The sequence below is a fragment of the Chelon labrosus genome, assembly GCF_963514085.1.
Source record: "Chelon labrosus genome assembly, chromosome: 9".
Taxonomy (NCBI): domain Eukaryota; kingdom Metazoa; phylum Chordata; class Actinopteri; order Mugiliformes; family Mugilidae; genus Chelon; species Chelon labrosus.
Genome location: NC_140359.1, coordinates 13,282,050 through 13,304,564, shown reverse-complemented (window position 1 = coordinate 13,304,564; position 22,515 = coordinate 13,282,050). Strand labels below are relative to the sequence as shown.

General features: G+C 39.0%; 3 protein-coding genes across 3 annotated transcripts; all 3 read right to left on the bottom strand.

Annotated features, from left to right (window-relative positions):
* Positions 1-70: 70 nt before the first annotated feature.
* On the bottom strand, positions 71-3,600 carry LOC311493193 (uncharacterized protein; the record flags this gene model as incomplete). Its single annotated transcript, XM_084551754.1, has 3 exons — positions 71-447; positions 646-753; positions 3,547-3,600. 3 exons carry the CDS (start codon positions 3,598-3,600, stop codon positions 73-75), a joined length of 537 nt encoding a protein of 178 aa, XP_084407880.1. The 3' UTR covers positions 71-72.
* Positions 3,601-4,832: 1,232 nt separating this feature from the next.
* LOC311493192 (arrestin domain-containing protein 3-like) lies at positions 4,833-10,618 on the bottom strand (the record flags this gene model as incomplete). Its single annotated transcript, XM_084551753.1, has 6 exons — positions 4,833-6,436; positions 7,606-7,862; positions 8,078-8,174; positions 8,354-8,501; positions 8,594-8,651; positions 10,336-10,618. The coding sequence occupies 6 exons, from the start codon at positions 10,616-10,618 to the stop codon at positions 6,086-6,088; spliced, it is 1,194 nt and encodes a 397-aa protein (XP_084407879.1). The 3' UTR covers positions 4,833-6,085.
* A 6,590-nt stretch (positions 10,619-17,208) lies between these two features.
* LOC311493520 (arrestin domain-containing protein 3-like) lies at positions 17,209-21,355 on the bottom strand. Its single transcript, XM_084552218.1, has 6 exons — positions 20,891-21,355; positions 19,768-19,825; positions 19,528-19,675; positions 19,262-19,358; positions 18,792-19,048; positions 17,209-17,950 (listed from the first exon to the last, which is right to left on the bottom strand). Exons 1-6 carry the CDS (start codon positions 21,144-21,146, stop codon positions 17,507-17,509), a joined length of 1,260 nt encoding a protein of 419 aa, XP_084408344.1. The 5' UTR covers positions 21,147-21,355; the 3' UTR covers positions 17,209-17,506.
* Between the last annotated feature and the right edge of the window lie 1,160 nt (positions 21,356-22,515).

Sequence of the window (22,515 nt, the reverse complement as noted above, 5' to 3'; positions counted from 1 at the left end):
TATTTACAGAGATGCCAACATTCATTCAATTTCTGTAACCACTTGTCCTTGAATTATAATGTTACAAACCTTTTAATGGTATTCATCTGAAACAATCTCACAATTCTGAATTGTTAGGATCTCGTCAGAGCAAATCTGCATCGGACACCTGACCTCCATCTCTGTGTGGGGTTTAATGCAGTTGTCAACCACTTTGTGGCAAACTTTGTTCTCAAGCTTGGTATTGCCATTGGCACGATACACAACATCTCGGATTAAACTAAATTTGGGTGTCATCTGACTGGATGAAGAATTGTTGACTTTTGCAACAATCACTGCTGTTTCAATGGCAACACAACATATTAAATTCGTTTTCACAGATTTTAATTCAAGAACTATGTAAGACAGAACGTTCCACAAAGAAGAAGGTAAGATAAAGAAGAAGAAGAAGATAAAATGTTGTTTCACCTGTTTAGCAAAACTTACTCATGTTACAAGAAGTGCTAAACCAAACCCCATTATTACCTCAATGTTAAAGCTTGCGAAACTGATGTCTGACCAAAATGTGGAAATGACAAGGAGGTGATAATGAAATCTTGGCTATGGTATGCATCACAAAACAATAAATGGTTTGCAGTATCTGCATCGGACAGAAGATTTCTTTACATAACTTGAACCTACTGCATAAGCGCTCTTGTTAAGAGTGACATCCATATGTACGTGTCCTTTGGAGAAAAACCCCATGTCTTTGTCTGCTGAACCAACTTTTTGTGACTAAAACTCAACAAAAGAGGAAAAACAATTACTTTTCATCCACTGTCACAATCCACAGTATGATGCATGGTTTGAAGTGGCTAGATGTTATATTATACACCAACAATACCTAAAATAACAATATGAAAACAACGTTACAATACAAAATGTTATCATTCCCAAGTTGGGAAAGCCCCAAAAAAAGAGCTAAAACAGGTGAATATCAGGCTGTGAAACAGGATCCATGAATAATGTCCACAAATCCTCCTAAATACCCGAGGCGTGTTTGCTAAAAGACATGATGCAGTTTTGTTTTTTAAAAATCTGTTAATAAAACGGCCTACTCAGCAGACTAGTAACAAAACTCTGTATGTGGAAAGAACTAAAACCAAATAAGAATGTGGTCTGGATGAGTCTCTTTATTCTATAAGCAACAAGAGATAAGAGTTGCATCCAGCTGGAAGTCTGAAATGAGGTGTACTTTAAACATCTCCAACTCGAACATCTATTAACTGATGCTAAATGATCACTGATGCTAAATGTCTCAGCAGTAAGATAAGACTTAATTTATCCTCGTGAGGAAGTAAAAGTGTTAAAGTGACTGGGAACAACAATGCAAAATACAAAAATAAAAAATAGAAAAACAGTATGGTAAGAAAAGAGAAACTACATAAAAGTAAATATGTTAGATGTACAAAAATATTTACAACCCTAACCCTAACCCTTGGGCTTAAGGTGTTACTGTAATATAGTAAATTTGAGTAACGTTTATTTAAATATGATTAATTGTCATGGCTGGACATACAGAAAAACCAATCAGGGATGAAGGCCTGGACAACCATGTCAGCTGAGTTGTAAAAGGCAAGACAAGACACCTCGGGGCATTACCTACCCTCTTGGATAAAAAAAACTATCTCAGTTTAAAATATCTCCTATGCGATGGGTACGTATGGGTGTGTTCGCCCTGTTTTTTTTTTTTTTTTTCTTCTTTTCGTCCAACGTGTTACAATGTGAGCATTATTAAGATGCATTATATCATATTATAAGTAAGTGTAATTTAACCTCGTTCCCACTAGGGGTAGCTGTAGGCAAGACCGACTGTTTCTTCTTCTTGTAAACTGTTGTGGTTGTTGTGGAAAAATACTATTCCCCTGCTGTTCGAAGCAAATGCCTCTATGTACTGTTACATTCCCATCAGAGATAAAGTTGTAAATTTCGGCCAAGACGTTGTCTAGTGGTCTCTCTTTTGAGCACAAATTACCACACAATGCACGTCTGCGTCTCCCTTGGCTTTAACGACCAGGCTTCCAACTTTGCATTCCTTTGACAGGACACGGTTTAAGAGATCTTATAGGAGATCGCTTATAGTGATGGGACTAGGGTTGCCAACTGTCCCTTGAAAAACGGAATCGTCCCGTATTTAGAAATAAAAGCACCCGTCCCGTATTGAGCCGAAAAGGGACGCACTTTGTCCCGTATTACTGTGAGAGTAAAAAAATAGTCGGTAAAATGCCAATGGAAAATGAATAACAGGACGCTTTATATGAAAATTTACGGTAAACTTGTTCCCAGGCCCTGTCCTTCTCTGTGACCAATGAGCTGACAGCACATTCACACACGAGTATGACGATACAGAATACGCTCCTCCCATTGGTTGAGGTACTGTCGCTCGCGGAGAAGATAGCGGAAGACAACAAAGCAGCATGGGTGACAGTGACACAGACGCCGACACTGATTTAAGGAGCAGTACACCAAGTTCAAGCAACAATGCGATTTGTACTCCAAGAAAAAAGCAGAAAAGAATGCAGAAATACAGAGAGGATTGGGAAAAAGATAACAACTGGGTGGAAAAAGTTCGCGATAACCTCTATAAAGCGCACTGCAGTGTGCCGGCGCACTTTTTCCATAGCCCATGGTGGACTGACTGATCTAAAGCAACATGCTTCCAGTGGTGGGCACATGCGAAGCATAAGGGACAACAAAACTCGGGGAACCCTAGACCAATTTGTAGTCCACCAGGCAACGCCAGAGGCAGATATGGTATAAAGAACTTTTTATTTTTAATATGGGAAAGTAGCAAGTGCAGTGGATGTCAGCAGCATTTTATGGACAAAGGTATAATTATTTTTTTCAAGTACAACTGATAGATGAGTACATTAAATAGATAAATAATACATACAATTAATACCGGCCAGTGATAAATGAGGCACTTGACCATCTATTTCGCGGGACGCTGAGCGCAGTTATGGGAACCCGCACAGGATGGATATACATTCCCAACTTCATTGTAAGATTAATTTAAAGCTTTAGTTAATAAAATGATCAAATTAATTCAGTTGCTCTCATAATGTGTCTTTTTTCACGGGAAAAAATGTACAATGTTACGATGTTTATAAGTTTTCTACAGACTCTGTTTGCACTTTCGTTATTGCACTAAAAATTAGCACTATTACTGGATGAATGTTCTGCTTTATATCTATTGTTTTATTATTAATTTATTTTAAGTTAAGCAGGACGGGTTTCTGTTTAAAAGAGATACTTATTTTATTCAGTGAATTTTGTTATTTTGTATTAAAGGGAATTGCTGGATAATAATTAGTTTTCCATGTGTTCATGTCACTCAAAAATATGCATCTAATTCAATTCAGGTTTGAGTCAAATAGTTAAAAAAATTGCTTGACTCACAAAAAAAGGGGTCCACGCTAAAAAGATTCACCACGCCAGGAAGGGTGAAGGCAATCGGGTCGGCCGGACCTGCCATGAGGTGTCCCTTATTTTTTTTTCAGGGAGTTGGCAACCCTAGATGGGACGTACTGTGCCGAAGCCTCGGAGCGTGCGTCGAGAAACCCAGGAAGTCTTCATTAACATGGTTTAAAGCTATGTCTAAATACAATAAAAATGGCTCATAGCTTAAAAGAAGTTGAGTAGTGAGTGTAGTGAGTGTTCACTACGCTATGTTTTAGTAGTGAACACCCCATGAGCCTTCATCAGCCAATAATTTCAATGGGCTTTTTGAGTGACAAATGTTACTTTCAACTTAACGCTGATTCTTTAGTTTCACACTGAAGCAACTTCATTGCTCGTTTTTATTTGCTATCAATTTGACTGTTCTGCAGCATAAAGTATAATTAAATGTAACAGCTTTTTAAATTACAGGAATGTTTCTGCTGATCTCACTCTTTCTTACAATAAATTCCTACTTACATTGTTCACTGATCATGATGTTATAGGGTCAGTAAAGGACATGAGGAAAAAATGGCAACAGTGAAAGTGTATTTCTTCCCCTTTATTCAGTTTATTGCTGATTTATACAAACTGATATGACTGATGTTTGAACCTTGACCTGAGATTCCAGACTATTATTATTCATTTTAAGTATTGTATTGTAATTGGCTCCTTGTCATAATTTAGAGACTGTATAAACTCTCAGTATGTAAAGATGTTGTTAAATCTGGGTCAGCTCTATCAGGATATGAGTGTTTCTGTGACTTCCTGTGCACACTGAAGGCTGCTGAAAACCGCCTGGATGAGCTCCATTCGTACCATACACAATCTCACTCTGTTTCCATTTGAAAGCTCTGCCACGTTAAGTGTCAATCCAAACCAAGAGGTTACAATTATAAAGTGTCTCCAAAGTATTTCAGCTACAAAAAAAAAAATAAAAAAATTATGAAACGGCTTTGTAAAAAATGTTTGTATTATTGATAGTGTAAATCACATCAGATGCTGAATAGCATTTACCCCTTGAGATGCTGATCTGATAGATGGCAATCTATATGTTGAGAGAAGGTTCTCTCAAAAACACTGGTAGTTTCAGGATGTACTTGTAGATCTCCACAACAGTAATTTAAAGAGAACTCTTTGTATTGTGTTGCCATCTAGTGGTTACTGGTGTTATTGCTACTGGAGTAAAAAATAATTGTTCAATGGAACAACTGCTCACAGCAAATCACCTCATACATCATTGCAACAAAAGCCGTCTTGTTTTCCCCTGAACAGAAAACAAAACTGCCCAATAACAACGTACCACTAAGTAACATCAAAATAAGTAAGCTAAACTTAAACTGATAAACTGCGGTTTTGTGCCCAAGTAATGTATGTAACGCACTAAACCCAGGACAGAAACGACAAAATGAAAAATGATATTCATTGATTCCTTTCATTGACGCGCTGGCGGGAGACCACCTACTGCACATGTCATGTCAGCAATCATTCGCTTGGTAAGTTTACATGAACGTTGTAAGGTTGGTCGAGCGGTGATGGAAAAAAAGGAGGAGAACTCTATACCGTTCAACAGTCCATTTTATTTTATTTTCCCTTTTTCCCAGAAGTGAGCATGGTCCAATATATACAGTGCAGGTCAGCTTGGCCAAACTGAAGAAAAACTAGACAAAAGAAAAAGAAATCAAAAGAAAATAACTGAAATCCACTTAATTAAGATACAAACAAACAAATCTGAAGGTCAAACCAGAAATCTGCACTAGGCTAAGGGGGCATCCCTTATAATCTGGGCCCCTGGCAACGGCAATCACTGTGGCCTGCTGGCCAGTCACATCTAAAATTCCCCCAAGAGAAACGCCATCTCCTGCTTATATAGACCGTGGCTCCTCCTCCACAAGGCAAATACAATAAATAAATTAATTAACATTTTACATTTGGTGATTAATTCATACTCCTGAAAATGTTTCTATAAGTTAACAGTGAAAAATACATTGTTACATAATTCAAAAGAGTAAATATGACAGTCTAGAGGAAAGGTGAGAAATGCCAGAGGAATTAATCAAAGATATTTAAAACACCATATGCTCTGACTTTTGTTCTCTAAGTCATCGATGAGACTGTGGCACAAAAGCACTAAACACAACTACGCAACTAATCTGTTTCAATTTGTGCTAATTACCAACCTCAGACACCTGCCGGCTGGATGGTTTGTAAAGGTGACTGGACGTGGACAAGCACTGAGTTAATTGTTCCTGTCTGAATTAGAGGTGACGGGGCATCCCTGTGACAAACGTGTTTTATTTTTTTAGTACCAACACGATTTGGGGCACCTGTTTACATTCACACAGCCATAATATATATAATAGGTTAATTATTTATTTTTTTCGGGGATTTAATGCAAAGCGCTATGCAACTTGTATGTACTTACAAGTGCTATATAAATGCATATTGTAATGCAAACTAGTTTGCGGGTCAGAGTTTACCAAAGTTGAATTAATTTTCACTTCCACTTTTCTCTGAGGTTCTGGACCATAAATAGCAGGAATAAGCGGGTACAGAAGATGAATGAATGAATGAATAACAAATAGGCTGATAATATGTTAGCTCGTACTTTTTGGGTTATGTCTGAGGCTCAGCTTTTGTGATCTGACCCACTGCCAAGAGTATCATAAGAAGGTGGGTAAAGGGTCGTGTAGGACGGAGGGTCTTCGCCCTGTTGGAACTGTGGTGGAACCGTAATGGCTGGAGGCTGCACTAAAGATGGCATGGGAGCTTCAGCGTTAGCACTCGGGCCTGCAGGTAGGGGATGAAGTCCAGCAGAGAAGCTGGGGGGAGGGAAGTCACTGTAACTTTGAGCCCCAACAGCTCCAGGAGGGTAAGGCCCTGCAGCCTCACCAAGGTGCATGGCAACAAGGGCAGATGAAACGACAACCAGTGGAAACACCACCTCTGGGTCAAAGGCAAAACTGATGTCCACATATACCTGAAAGACAAAGAGAAATTGTAAATAAAGTTGGCAGATAAACATGATTATCGTCTTACACTGTGGTTTTATAAGCTGCTGGGTTGTTTTGTTGTAGTGTTTACCAATCAGTCACATTAGTTAATACACAGGATTAGATGTTACAATCCCTTGTGCCAAGATCCCAGGCAAAACACAATTAAATTCCCTGTCCAACTGAGAAACCCTAACAAACCTACAGTCAGTGCGTTATGATATATGACGATGTCGTTGGGGTTTTCAAGTGAACGCCTCCCTTCACCTACGTTAAGTTAGGTCCACGGCACCTCAAGAAGGCCTCACAGTGAATTCCAGCGTCCTGGAGTCACCCCCTCCACGCTGCCACTGCACAATCTCGCTTTTCTCGCCAAACTATCAGCAACCAAACTTTCAATAAATTAGCCTAGCCCTATCATACCTGACACGCTGATGCGGACTGAACCACGACCAAATCGACCAAATCTATCATGATTCGCAAATACTAAAGTTACGCAGCCAGCCTCAGCTCTAGCAAGCTCCCCAGCTAGCATGTTTCCTCCTTACCCACAGCCACTCGCTTGCTCTGTCTGCTGCCCGGGACATGTTGCATATCGCAGTCCTGCATCCTGGTGCCATGTCTTCCTCAGGTAAGGGATGTGCACACCCAGTCATCTAGCCAATTTTGCCACAAAGATTAACACTGAATAACACTGATGATCTAATTACAATGTAATGTTCTTCTGGGAAACTTGGGTCCTCACATTTATGTGGATGTTTCTTTGATATGTACCACCACGTGAACATTGTCACAGACCAAGCCCAACCCCAGTCCCTGCATCCTGGTACCATGTCTTCCTCAGGTAAGGGACGTGCACACCCAGTCATCTAGCCATTACAGTTTGGCCCTTGTCAAAGTCTCCTTCCACTTCCCACTTTTCCTGTTTCTAAAACATCAAATCTGAGCACAAAATGTTCACTTACTGTATAACTGCCCAATATATCCTGCCCACTGACAGGTGCAATGAGAATGACATAATCAGCACCCTCCCCTTGACCAGTGATTATGATGATGTTGATCAGTGTGTGTTTCTGTTTGATTAAAACAAGTGTTTGCAAAGAAAAGCAATTAATTCCTTTCTGAGTTCACGTATTGATACCATGTTGTTACATACCTTGACGTAATATTCTACCGTGAGGATTTCACAGTTATGGATAGTGTAGATGGCATCAGCAGGAACCGTCAGCTGGCAGGAGACTGTTTCCTCTGATCTTGGCTTGATAGTGTCGCCAACCACTTTGGCTAGAATTTTTTCACTGCTGTTTGTGGAGCAAGATGCGCGGTACTCTATTTTCTGCACTAATTTGAATTTGGACTTCATATTTTTGGAAGAAGAGTTTCCGATTTTGGCAACAAAAGACAACGTGTCACCTATCAAAAACAATTCACAACATTTGAGTATGCACCAATTTTTCTCAGATAATATAACCACATATAAATAATAGCACATTTTACAACATCTTCATGTACATATATGAGAAACATTGAACAGCCCCCTTCTGAGTTAGTAAAGAAATACATCAGATATCAGCTGACAGTATCCTGTGTCAACATTTGGTTGTGTTATTAATGTGCAGTCACTTTACCTGGAGAGCAGACCTTCTTGCTTGCAGTAGCAGACAACTGAACTTGTGTTTTGGAGAAAACACCCATCTCTTTAGTCACTGAACCAGACTGTGGACACTGTAAAAAATGCCTTGTGTGATCACTCGTTATTGCTGCATTTTACTCAACCCATTCCCTCTATTAACCCATTTTTCTTTTCATCATGCAACTTACTGCCCTAAATATTTTCAACTGTAGCAGCTACAAGCTGCTTTCAAAGTATCACATTTATAACAAGTAATATGTGACACACTTACCATTACTTGATCCATGTGTGGAAAGGTCTTTGAAACAAAACTGATCTCTTTTTGTGTTGTTGAATCAAACCTCCAGCTCCTGGATATTCTTGCCTCAAGCATGTAGGTAATAGATCCATGACACCCCTTGAAGGATGATGGAAAGTCCCTGTAAGATAGAAACAACACAGGAATTAATATATTTGCAAGAGTAAACAATGACACAGAAGCTAATGCTCGTAACAAAAAATCCCCACTTACCCCTGAGGGATTTGAATCCTGAACTTTAAATGATGGAAACCTTTGGGAAGTACAATGCCTGCAAAAGTAGTAATGATTAAGCCATCTGTTAGAGACTTTAGAAATATCAGAGTCTTCACAGAACTGGACTGATTACAATTGTGAGATACATATGGTTCTCCAAGTGAAAGTAATTCATGATGGCACATGCTAGTCAGTACTGCTGATAAAATGCAAATCTGAAACGAAGGTGTCCTTTTAAATGTCTAATTAAAATCTCAATTTTCTAATAGATTTCTGAATTTCAGTATTGATGAATTCATTGATGTATTCATTGATGCTACATTTTCATTAATGAATTATTGTTTTTGGAAATCCCTTTTTAATTCATTTCATTTATAAATTATTTGTATATATTTCATCTTTAATGATCATTAAATCTTGAAGAATGAACTAGTCTGAGTATTTTTATTTACTATAAAAAAAAGATCAATTTAATATTAAATTTACTAATGCCAATCTGTATTACACAATTAAGTTACTGATTGGCCAAATACTTCCATGACACCAGTGTTCCTCCACAGTCTTCGTAGCGTGAGAAGTCTTTGATTGCATCCACGCCCGGCGATAGGGGGGCACGAACGGGTCTGCTGTCCCGGGCCCAGGGTAGAGGGGGGACCCAGAACTGGGCCCTCATTAAATTATGGAATAATTAAAAAAAATTAATAATAATATTTGAGTTACATAAAAGCTTTTTATTTGTTTTCTTCCTAATTGTCCTTGAAATAGTGGTCAAGAACCCCCCCCCCCCCCCCCCCCCCCAACACAAAAACGGTTTGGCCACTGATCAGAATTTGATGTTGCCATTTGATTTGAAGTTCAGTACATTCACAATGTCCGGTCAGCACAAGTCCGGTGCTCAGAAAAGGAAAGAAAATAGAAAAAGAGAAGAAGAAAATAGAGGCCTTAAAGATTTTCTTAAAAAATATTTTAAAAAAGTTGGTGACGGTGAAGCTGGGACTATTAAAGTGAACGTAGAGCAAGGTTAGAAACAGAGCAGCCAACGTTTACCAGCCTTGTAACGTAACGTAGCTCTAATGTTAACGTCCATTAGCTTGTATAAAAGCCTGACATAGCACGTTAACTTTGACAGAAACAGTTGAGTTTGGTAGCTCCGTCAGAGAGGATGAGACAGAGAGGTGAGAGACCCAGCTGCAGTCAGGTGACACAGTGAGTGATGCGGGAGGGGCCCGAGGGGGCCAATCTAAGATTATCTCGTCCTGGGCCCAGGCAAGACTGTCAGCTGGTCTGATTGCATCTCACACTGTGCTTACCAGAAATTATTTCACAATAGTTACGTTTACTGTGAAATGTAAACAAACACATACACAGTCTATGAAACAAACTAAGCCAACAGAAGCTCCTCCCACCCGGAAGAAACCAAACATTCCAGGATGGGGGAGTCACGCTTACTGCTCATAGACCGTATTCCTCTCGTATTAATTTGCTTTCGCTTTGTACACGGGCCAACACACATTACAACAGTGTATTCGTGCACTTTTACTGTAGAAATAGCACTCAAGAATTGCGATGTTTTTGCTAATGTTTATAACAGTTAATTCTGCCAATAAGCTATTAAAGGCAAAATGAATACAACAATACAGACACATGTAAAGAGCTACCTTTTCAAACAACGCCTATAATATTAGAATACAACAAACTTTTTTTGCTAATGACTACGAGGTGACATTTCTTTGTCTTACCTTTGGCTCCAAAGTTTTCTTTTACTTCGAAGTATCTCCTGTGGTCACTGTAGGAGCTCTCGTCATCTCCGCTTCCTTCTGTCCAGTGAACGTTCGCATCCCCTTTGGCTTTTATCCGACATCTTTTGACTTTGGTGTCTTTTGTCAAATTGAAAGTAACCGTGCCTACAATAGTATCTCCTGCAGAGAAAGTGATTTCTTCGTTAAGCGCTTCATAAGTCAGACTTAAGTCTTTTATCGGAGACATGCCCCCTACAAAAGTAATCCTGCTGACAAGCCCCATGGGGCTATAAACTGCAGTTCATAAAACTACGTGTCACTCCGCCCTAAGAGTGAGGTCATAAAAAAAAGTAAATAACTTAATTGCCTCATATGCGTCTTTTAAGCAATCCAAGACATTGCATAATGACAACTCGCCATACAGGTTTACTCATTTTCACGTGATAATTTTTTATAATAAAAGTCAGAGTTTAAGGTTTGTGTTACAGAAAGTAAATTTATGTGTGAAACTATTAGAGGAATGGCATTATTTAAAGAGATGCCAACATTCATTCAATTTCTGTAACCACTTGTCCTCGAATGGGGGATGGGGGGGTTATCCCAGTATCCCAGCTGCCACTGGAAGTACAAGGGCTAACACAGAGAGACAGACAACCATTCACACTCACACCTCACCAGTTAACCTATGGAGTCCCCAGAGAGAACCCACGGAGACACTGGGAGAACATTCAAACTTCTGGCCCCAGTCAGCCAATGGATTCGAACCCAGAACCTTATTGTTGTGAGGCATCAGTGTTCATCTCCATGTCCTTCTGACTCCTGAGATGCCAACACACTAAGACCAAAAAAAAAATAAAAATCCTCATACTCACACTGAAAGTCACAACTAACTTGAAAAATCCTTGTTAATAGTTACGTTATTGACAATGTCTGTAAAGTCATTGTTATAATGTTACAAACCTTTATATGGTATTCCACCAGAAGTGGAAAAAGTATTCACATGCTGTACTTGAGTAAAAGCACAGATACTTGTGTAAAAAAATACTCTGGTAAAAGTACTGATTCAACTCCTTTACTCAAGTAAAAGTAAGAAAGTACAGGCTCTGAAATGTACTTAGGTAAAAATGATTTTTCCATTAATGAAACAATTCATCCAATTCAAAGTTCTAGCAGAATAATCTAGACTGTCACTAAATGACCAGATGTCCTGCATGAGCACCTGGATAATTTTTAATAAGAAATTGAGGGCTACTGGGTTGTTGTTTTTAAACCACTAGCTAGTGTTAGCTATAAACTACCAAAACAGTGTGTTCCCATAGCATTGCTAACGTTGTAAACTAGCTTCCAAACAAAAATTCAAAAAGCTAATGATAGCAACAGAAACCACACCATACCTGAATTTGTTTTTGTTTTTTTTTCAGATTAGACCAGTAGTTCTCAAATAGTGGGGTCAGGTGGACTTTCAGTATTAATGTCTCTATTGATGCTTGAACGATACACAAGCCTCCGTGGAGGTTAAAAAAGTAACGAGCCTGTTTTTCAAATGTAAGGAGTAGAAAGTACAGATATTTGTGTACAAATGTAGGGAGTAAAAGTAAAAAGTCGTCAGAAAAAAGAAATACTCAAGTAAAGTACAGATAGGCCGTGGAAAATCTACTTAGTACAGTAACGAAGTATTTGTACTAAGTTACTTGCCACCTCTGTATTCTACTGAGATAATCTCACAAGTCTGAACTGTCAGGATCTCGTCAGAAGGAATCTGCATCGGACACCTGACCTCCATCTCTGTGTGGGGTTTAATGCAGTTGTCAACCACTGGCAAACATTGTTCTCAAGCTTGGTATTGCCGTTGGCACGATACACAACATCTCGGATTAAACTAAATTTGGGTGTCATCTGACTAGATGAAGAATTGTTGACTTTTGCAACAATCACTGCTGTTTCACTGGCAAAACAACACAACATATTAAATTAGTTTTCACAGATCTTAATTCAAGAACTATGTAAGACAGAACGTTCCACAAAGTCTATTATAGTGTATAAAGACTAAGAAGATAAAATGTTGTTACACCTGTTTAGCAAAACTTAATCATGTTACAAGAAATGTTAAACCAAACCCCATTATTACCTCAATGTTAAAGCTTGTGAAAATGCCGCCTGACCAAAACGTGGAAATAACAAGGAGGTGATTATGAAATCTTTGCTGTGACACGCATCACAAAACAATAAATGGTTTGCAGTATCTGCATCGGACAGAAGATTTCTTTACACAACTTGAATCTACCGCAAGTGAATAGGAATGTTACTACCTGCTGCACAAGCGCTCTTGTCAAGAGTGACATCCATGTGTACGTGTCCTTTGGAGAAAAGCCCCATGTCTTTGTCTGCTGAACCAACTTCTGGTGACTAAAACACAACAAAAGAGAGTAAACAATGAAACATGATTTGAAGTATCTAGATGTTATATTTTACACTAACAACATCCAGAATAACAATATGAAAGCAGCGTTACAATGCAAAATCACAGTTGCTAACAGTTAAGAGGCGACAAAATGTTATCATTTAAATTGGCAGCTCCCCTTGGCGTTGAGGAGTTTTATACTGAGTTTCAGCTTCTTGTTTAATGTAGAGTTACTTTTTTGGTTCACTCACACCACTATTAAAGTTATATTGTTGGCTGCAAAAAGCTCTAAAACCCAGTTTATGCCAAGTGCTCAACAAAAGTCAAACATGTTTACAGCCTAGCTGGTAAACACAGCAGCATATGTAGCTACCTAATAGCCACATTTTCCTTCACAAGTTGGGGTAGCCCAAAAAAAGAGCTAAAACAGTGCTCACAGTGAAGAGGCAACAAAATGTTACCATTCCCAAGTTGGGGTGGCCCCCCAAAAAGAGCTAAAACAGGTAACTATCAGGCTGAGAAACAGGATCTATGAATAATGTCCACAAATCCTCCTAAATACCTGAGGCGTGTTTGTTAAAAGACACAATGCAGTTTTGTTTTTTTTAAAGTCTGTTAATAAAACAGCTTATCACTTCCATGGTATTGTGTTGATGGGTTTCAGACTTAGACATGTCAAAACTTCAGCAGAATAGTAACAAAACTCTATGTGGAAAGAACTAAAACCAAATAAGAATGAGGTCTGGGTGAGTCTCTTTCTTCTAGAAGCAACAAGAGATAAGAGTAGATGAGTTGCATCCAGCAGGAAGTCTGAAATGAGGTGTACTTTAAACATCTCCAACTCGAACAACTATTAACTATCAGTGATGCTTAATGTCTCAGCGATAAGGTAAGACACAATTTATCCTCGGGAGGAAATAAAAGTGTTAAAGTGGCTGGGAACAACAATGCAAAATACAAAAAAATAAAAAATAAAAAACAGAGTAAGGTAAAAAAAGAGAAACTACATAAAAGTAAATATGTTAGATGTACAAAAATATTTACATACTCACGGGTTGGGCTTAAAGTGTTACTGTCATATCGTCAAGTAAATTTGAGTAACGTTTATTTAAATATGATTAACTGTCATGGCCATCACTGGACATAAAGAAAAACAAATCAGGGATGAAGGTCTGGACCACCATGTCAGCTGAGTTGTATAAGGCATGCATGGCTGATAAGACACCTCGGGGCATTAACTACCCTCTTAGATAAAAAACTCTCAGTTTAAAATATCTCCGATGCGATGGGTACGTATGGGTGTGTTCACCCTGCTTTTTTGTCCAACGTGTTACAATGTGAGCATTATTAAGATGCATTATTTCAAATTATAAGTAAGTGTAATTTAACCACGTTCCCACTAGGGCTAGCTGTAGGCAAGACCGACTGTTTCTTCTTCTTGCAAACCGTTAGGGTTGTTGTGGAAAGATACTATTCCCCTGCTGTACGAAGCACATGCCTCTATGTACTGTTACATTCCCATCAGAAATAAAGTTGTAAATTTCGGCCAAGACATTGTCTAGTTGTCTCTCTTTTGAGCACAAGTTACCACACAAAGCACGTCTGTATGAGGGGCCGTTAGCGACATTACTCAGAATTAGTCTCTCACATACACATGTCAAACGCTCTCACATACACGTCAAATGCAAAGCTCTCACATACACACCTCAAATGCTCTCACACAGACACATCAAAATGCTCTCACATATACATGTGAAATGCTCTCACCTATACACATCAAAATGCTCTCACATATACATGTCACATGCTCTCACATATACACATCAAAATGCTCTCACATTCACATGTCAAATGCTCTCACAGATACATGTCAGGTATGAGTCGAAACGGAACTTGTTTGAGTAGAAGCGGAAGTTGTTTGAGTCGAAAGGGAAGCAGCGGCGCGAAACAAACGGGTAGGAACCGGTCACTGTAACTCCTGCTGCAGAATCGACTCTGTAGTTGAAGCTGCACTTGCAAAGCTGACCGGCTGCTGCCCAGTTGTTGCATTTGTTAAAGTCCTGATGGTCTCCGCTGAGGCTAATATACTATTTAGCAAACCCGCTGCTTCAGTTAGGCTACTCGACTGTTGTTCAGACATCAGGGCAGGGCAGGGCAGCGGATGATCAACCCATTTTGCGTCCGTTAAAAGCAGAATTCTTTCACCTGACTTCTGCTTTTAACGGACGCAAAATGGGTTGATCATCCGCTGCCCTGCCCTGATGTCTGAAAAACAGTCGAGTAGCTTAATTGAAGCAGCGGGTTTCACCAGAAGTCTTTCACCCAACTTCTGCTTTTACTCGAACAACTTCCGTTTCAACTCAAATGCTTTCCGTTTTTATTCAGTTTTGACATGTGAATGTGAGAGCATTTTGACGTGTATATGTGAGAGCATTTGACATTTACCTGTCAATGTCAATGTCACTGTTGTAGACATTTTGTCCTTGTGCCTCTGTATACTGTCCAATCAATATCAAGCTGTGTTTCACCATTTTGGGGGAATATCAATAAAGCAGCAAATCGCAGAGATTCTTACATCATGACATTTATTGTTGTTTTTCTCAAACTGGAAACTTGAATGGGAATTAGTATGTTTCACAGAGAGGGTAGCTGATCAGTTTGCTGCTTTGAAAAAGAGCAAATTTTAAATAGGTAATGTAGGCTTATTTAAATAGTGACTTATGTGATCACATACTTTATCACATTATCAACCCCAGTGACACTGCCCTTTATTCTGGATTTGGTGCACCTTAAATAAAATGTAAGTCATGTTAATTCATCAGTTTCTTTCCCATTGACACTACAGTAGTTGCCTTTACCCCTTGAGATGCTGATCTGATAGATGCAATCTATATGTTGAGAGAAAGTTCTCTCAAAAACACTGGTAGTTTCAGGATGTACTTGTAGATCTCCACAACAGTGATTTAAAGAGAACTCTTTGTATTGTATTGCCATCTAGTGGTTACTGATGTTATTGCTACTGGAGTAATAATTGTTCAATGGAACAATTGTTCACAGCAAATCTTGTTTAAATCTTTTGACTTCTGGCACTGCTCAATGAATGTATGGGACAATGGAGAACTGCAGTAGAATAAAGGCATCTATTTCAATAAATAACCGTTTGTTACTTTGCAAACACTCCTAAGCGAGTTAGTAACATCAATCCAGGGACGCACTTACTGTTTTGCATGCCACTATTAGTGATTAGTCCCCGGCCTGTGTCCGAGGGGCCTCCCTCCATATCCACAGCAATCTTGAACGTTTTCTCTGTTGACTCTGCTGCCAGTGGTTTTTCATCTACGTGATGCCAAGGTGGCTTTAGGCACAGTTATTTTCCTGCAAAGCGCTGACTGCTCGCTTCAACAGGTATCCATCCACCACAATGTGCGGCACTCATGCACTCAACTGTTTGCATAGTTCTCCCCCTGGGGCGTCATCGGTTCCAGTGTAATCACTTGCTTAGATGATTCGGAGAATAGCACAATGTCTAGTAGTTTCCACGATATCTTTTGGAAATCTGATTTGCCTCCCACAGTCCACTCTCTTCTCTCTCTTCTCCTGTAGTAATGTGGGCAAGATGTGTAACATTAAGATTTTTAAGAGATGAGGCCGAGTATGGGCAGAAAATTGTTATGAACTGGTGGTTCTTTTTGAGCAAACATATCTACGGTGCATTTTGGATTGATATTGCATACCAGTTCTAGGTTTTTTAGTGAGTGGGGAAAGGTGACTTAAAGAAGTATACTCAAGTCAGACACAAAGCATACATGGAATTTTTAATGTACTGTTGATAGATAGCTGGTCAGGTGGCACCAGGAAAGAGCTGTTAAGAATAACTTTTAAAAACCAAATGAACATAATACTAATCTTAGAAAATGCATTTTGCTTTCTGTTTGTATACACATCCATGTATTTTAACTTGTAATGACATTCTAAAGTCACAGTTTGGTTGATGTCAGACAGTGCGTGTATTTGTCTAATTTGTGGTTAATATATCGCAGCTAATGCCATGCTCAGATAGTGATGGATGATTAACATAGTAAAAAGGTAATAAAAATATGATCATGAAGTTGTCTTCCCATGGCGATGCTTGAGTGATCACATGATCAATCAATCAATCAATCAATATTTATTTGTATAGCACCTTCCAGCACCCAATGGTGCACAAGGTGCTTTCCAGGGTAAAAACAAGAGCAAAAGCAATATTACTAAAACATAATTAAGACACAGCTGCAGCGCACAAAGGTGCACAAAGTGCATTCAAGCGTAAAAACAAGAATAAAAGCAATGCTACTAAAACAGAATTAGAACGCGACTATAACATAAAGGGGGCAACAGTCCCAGTTAGTGGCTATGTGTGAAATGCCAGCCTGAATAAATGCGTTTTTAACTCTGACCTAAAAGTTGTGAGCTTGTTGGCGGATTGAATGTTTTTCTCTATGCTGATGCAAAAGATCAATCCAATCAGAATCCATTTTGCAGGATTCTGTGAAAAATCTGATGCTTGTTGACATTTTCAATTGTATCTGCTGGTTTCCACAAAGATTTGAAATAAGAGTAAGGAACCAAGTGAAAATAAGTTTTTAATGAACAATTAACTTCATGACACAACACAAGGACAGATATAAACTCCTATAACAAAAAGTTTAAAAGTGCAAATATATATGAAAGACTGAATAACAAATAGGCTGATAATATGTTAGCTCGTACTTTTTGGGTTATGTTTGAGGCTCAGCTTTTGTGATCTGACCCACTGCCAAGAGTATCATAAGAAGGTGGGTAAAGGGTCGTGTAGGACGGAGGGTCTTCGCCCTGTTGGAACTGTGGTGGAACTGTAATGGCTGGAGGCTGCACTAAAGATGGCATGGGAGCTTCAGCAGAAAACCCGTATGGAGCAAGATTCTGTGGCCACTGGTTATTGTAGCCACTTCCTATGTTTGCAGGCTGAGGGGGATATGGTGCTGGGTATGCGTTAGCACTCGGGCCTGCGGGTAGGGGATGAAGTCCAGCAGAGAAGCTGGGGGGAGGGAAGTCACTGTAACTTTGAGCCCCAACAGCTCTGGGAGGGTAAGGCCCTGCAACCTCACCAAGGTGCATGGCAACAAGGGCAGATGGAACGACAACCAGTGGAAACACCACCTCTGGGTCAAAGGCAAAACTGATGTCCACATATACCTGAAAGACAAAGAGAAATTGTAAATAAAGTTGGCAGATAAACATGATTATCGTCCTACACTGTGGTTTTATAAGCTGCTGGGCTGTTTTGTTGTAGTGACCAATCAGTCACATTAGTTAATACACAGGATTAGATGTTACAATCCCTTGTGCCAAGATCCCAGGCAAAACACATTTAAAGGCCCTGTCCAACTTAAGTTAGGTCCACGGCACCTCAAGAAGGCCTCACAGTGAATTCCAGTGTCCTGGAGTCACCCCCCTCCACGCTGCCACTGCACAATCTCGTTTTTCTCTCCATTCAATGACTATCAACAACTAAACTTTCAATAAATTAGCCTAGCCCTTTTATGTAGCAATCATACCTGACACATTGATGCGGACTGAACCACGACCAAATCTATCATGATTCGCAAATACTAAAGTTACGCAGCCAGCCTCACCTCTAGCGAGCTCCCCAGCTAGCGTGTTTCCTCCTTACCCACAGCCACTCGCTTGCTCTCTCTGCTGCCCGGGACATGTTGCATACCGCAGTCTTCTTTTTTTTTTTTCGCGTATGCCATATTCGTTCAGAAGAGCAATAGCCAATTTTGCCACAAATCCACAGCAGCCCACCTCCACCGACTCCACAACATTAACACTGAATAACTACAATCTAATTACAATGTAATGTTCTTCTGGGAAACCTGGGTCCTGACATTTATGTGGATATGTACATAATCAGCACCAGTGATTATGATGATGCTGATCAGTGTGTGTTTCTGTTTGATTAAAACAAGTGTTTGCAAACAACAGCAGTTCATTCCTTTCTGAATTCACGTATTGATACCATGTTGTTACATACCTTGACGTAATATTCTACCGTGAGGATTTCACAGTTATGGATACTGTAAAAGACATCAGCAGGAACCCTCAGCTGGCAGGAGACTGTTTCCTCTGATCTTGGCTTGATAGTGTCGCCAACTGCTTTGACGAGAATTTCTTCACTGCTTCTTCTGGCAGAGCCGGCGCGGTACTCTACATTCTGCACTAATTTGAATTTGGGCTTCACATATGTGGAAGAAGAGTTGACGATTTTGGCAACAAAAGACAACGTGTCACCTATCAAAAACAATCCACAACATTTGAGTATGCACCAATTCTTCTGATAATATAACCACATATAAATAATAGCACATTTTTACAACATCTTCATGTACATATATGAAAAACATTGAACAGCCCCCTTCTGAGTTAGTAAAGAAATACATCAGATATCAGCTGACAGTATCCTGTGTCAACATTTGGTCGTGTTATTAATGTGCAGTGCTTTACCTGGAGAGCAGACCTTCTTGCTAGCAGTAGCAGACAACTGAATTTGTGTTTTGGAGAAAGTCCCCATCTCTTTAGTCACTGAACCAGACTGTTTGCACTGCAAAAAAAATGCCTTGTGTGATCACTCGTTATTGCTGCATTTTACTCAACCCATTCCCTCTATTAACCCATTTTTCTTTTCATCATGCAACTTACTGCCCTAAATATTTTCAACTGTAGCAGCTACAAGTATTACATTTATAACAAGTAATATGTGACACACTTACCATTACTTGATCCATGTGTGGAAAGGTCTTTGAAACAAAACTGATCTCTTTTTGTGTTTTTGAATCCAAACTCCAGCTCCTGGATATTCTTGCCTCAAGCATGTAGATAATAGATCCATGACGCCCCTTGAAGGATGATGGTAAGTCCCTGTAAGATAGAAGCAACACAGGAATGAATGTATTTGCAAGAGTAAACAATGACACAGAAGCTAATGCTAGTAACACAAAATCCCCACTTACCCCTGTTGGATTCGAATCCTGAACTTAAACTGATGGATACCTTTGGGAAGTACAGTGCCTGCAAAAGTAGTAATGATTAAGCCATCTGTTAGAGACTTTAGAAATATCAGAGTCTTCACAGAACTGGACTGATTACAATTGTGAGATTCATATTCTCCAAGTGAAAGTAATTCATGATGGCACATGCTAGCCAGTACTGCTGATAAAATGCAAATCTGAAAAGAAGATGTCCTTTTAAATGTCTGATTAAAATCTCAATTTTCTAATAGATTTCTGAATTCCAGTATTGATGAATTCATTGATGTATTATTAAACTACATTTTCTTTAATCACTTATTGTTTTTGTAGATCCCTTTTTAATTCATTTCATTTATAAATTATTTGTATATATTCCATCTTTAATGATCATTACATCTTGAATAATGAACTAGTATTTTAGTATTTTAGTGAAAGATCACTTAATTTTTAAAGTTAGTAATGCCAATTTGTATTACACAATTAAGTTTCTGATTGGCATTAGCTGGCCGAATACTTTCATGACACCTGTGTTCCTCCACAGTCTTCGTAGCGTGAGAAGTCGTTACATCCCACACTGTGGTTACCAGAAATGACTTCACAATATTTAGGTTTGCTGTCAAATGTGTAAACAAAGACATACACAGTTTATGAAACAAACCAAGCCAACACAAACAAACCCACCCGGAAGAAACCAAACGTTCCAGGATGGGGGAGTCACGCTGACTACTCATAGACCTATCCGTCTCGCTGAATTAATTTGCTTTCGCTTTGAACACGGGCCAACACACATTACAATAGTGTATTCGTGCACTTTTACTGTAGAAAAAGCACTCAAGAATTACGATGTTTTTGCAAATGTTTATAAGTTAGCTATTAAATGAATACAACAATACATAATACATAATAACACATAATACATAATAATATAGACCTATCCGTCTCGCTGAGTTAATTGTGCCAATAAGCTATTAAAGGCAGAATGAATAGGTACAACAATACAGATAAATGTAAAGAGCTACCTTTTCAAACAACGCCCATAATATTAGAATACCACGAACTTTTTCCATCTTGCTAATGACTACGAGGTGACATTTCTTTGTCTTACCTTCAGCATTTTCTGCAAGTAAGAATCTTTTTACTTTGAAATATCTTCTGCGGTCACTGTGGGATCGCTCATTCTTTCCGCTTCCAGTTGTCCAGTGAACCTTCGCATTCCCTTTGGCTTTTATCCGCAAGCTTTTGACTTTGGTGTCTTTTGTCAAATTGAAAGTAACCGTGCCTACAATATTATCTCCTGCAGAGAAAGTGATTTCTTCGTTAAGCGCTTCATAAGTCAGATTGAAGTCCTTTATCGGAGACATGTTTCTGACCCCTACAACAGTAATCCTGCTGACAAGCCCCTGTTTATGAAACTACGTCTGGCTCCGCCCTAAGAGTGAGATCATAAAAAAAAGAAGTGAATAACTTCATTGCCAAGTCAGAGTTTAAGGTTTGTGTTACAGAAAGTACATTTAAGTGTAAAACTATTAGAGGAATGGCATTATTTACAGAGATGCCAACATTCATTCAATTTCTGTAACCACTTGTCCTTGAATAATAATGTTACAAACCTTTTAATGGTATTCTACTGAGATAATCTCACAATTCTGAATTGTTAGGATCTCGTCAGAGCAAATCTGCATCGGACACCTGACCTCCATCTCTGTGTGGGGTTTAATGCAGTTGTCAACCCCTTTGTGGCAAACTTTGTTCTCAAGCTTGGTATTGCCATTGGCACGATACACAACATCTCGGATTAAACTAAATTTGGGTGTCATCTGACTGGATGAAGAATTGTTGACTTTTGCAACAATCACTGCTGTCTCAATGGCAACACAACATATTAAATTCGTTTTCACAGATTTTAATTCAAGAACTATGTAAGACAGAACGTTCCACAAAGAAGAAGGTGAGATAAAGAAGAAGAAGAAGATAAAATGTTGTTACACCTGTTTAGCAAAACTTACTCATGTTACAAGAAGTGCTAAACCAAACCCTATTATTACCTCAATGTTAAAGCTTGCGAAACTGATGTCTGACCAAAATGTGGAAATAACAAGGAGGTGATAATGAAATCTTGGCTGTGGTATGCATCACAAAACAATAAATGGTTTGCAGTATCTGCATCAGACAGAAGATTTCTTTACATAACTTGAACCTACTGCATAAGCGCTCTTGTTAAGAGTGACATCCATATGTACGTGTCCTTTGGAGAAAAGCCCCATGTCTTTGTCTGCTGAACCAACTTTTTGTGACTAAAACTCAACAAAAGAGGAAAAACAATTACTTTTCATCCACTGTCACAATCCACAGTATGATGCATGGTTTGAAGTGGCTAGATGTTATATTATACACCAACAATACCTAGAATAACAATATGAAAACAATGTTACAATACAAAATGTTATCATTCCCAAGTTGGGAAAGCCCCAAAAAAAGAGCTAAAACAGGTGAATATCAGGCTGTGAAACAGGAGCCATGAATAATGTCCACAAATCCTCCTAAATACCCGAGGCGTGTTTGCTAAAAGACATGATGCAGTTTTGTTTTTTAAAAGTCTGTTAATAAAACGGCCTACTCAGCAGACTAGTAACAAAACTCTGTATGTGGAAAGAACTAAAACCAAATAAGAATGTGGTCTGGATGAGTCTCTTTATTCTATAAGCAACAAGAGATAAGAGTTGCATCCAG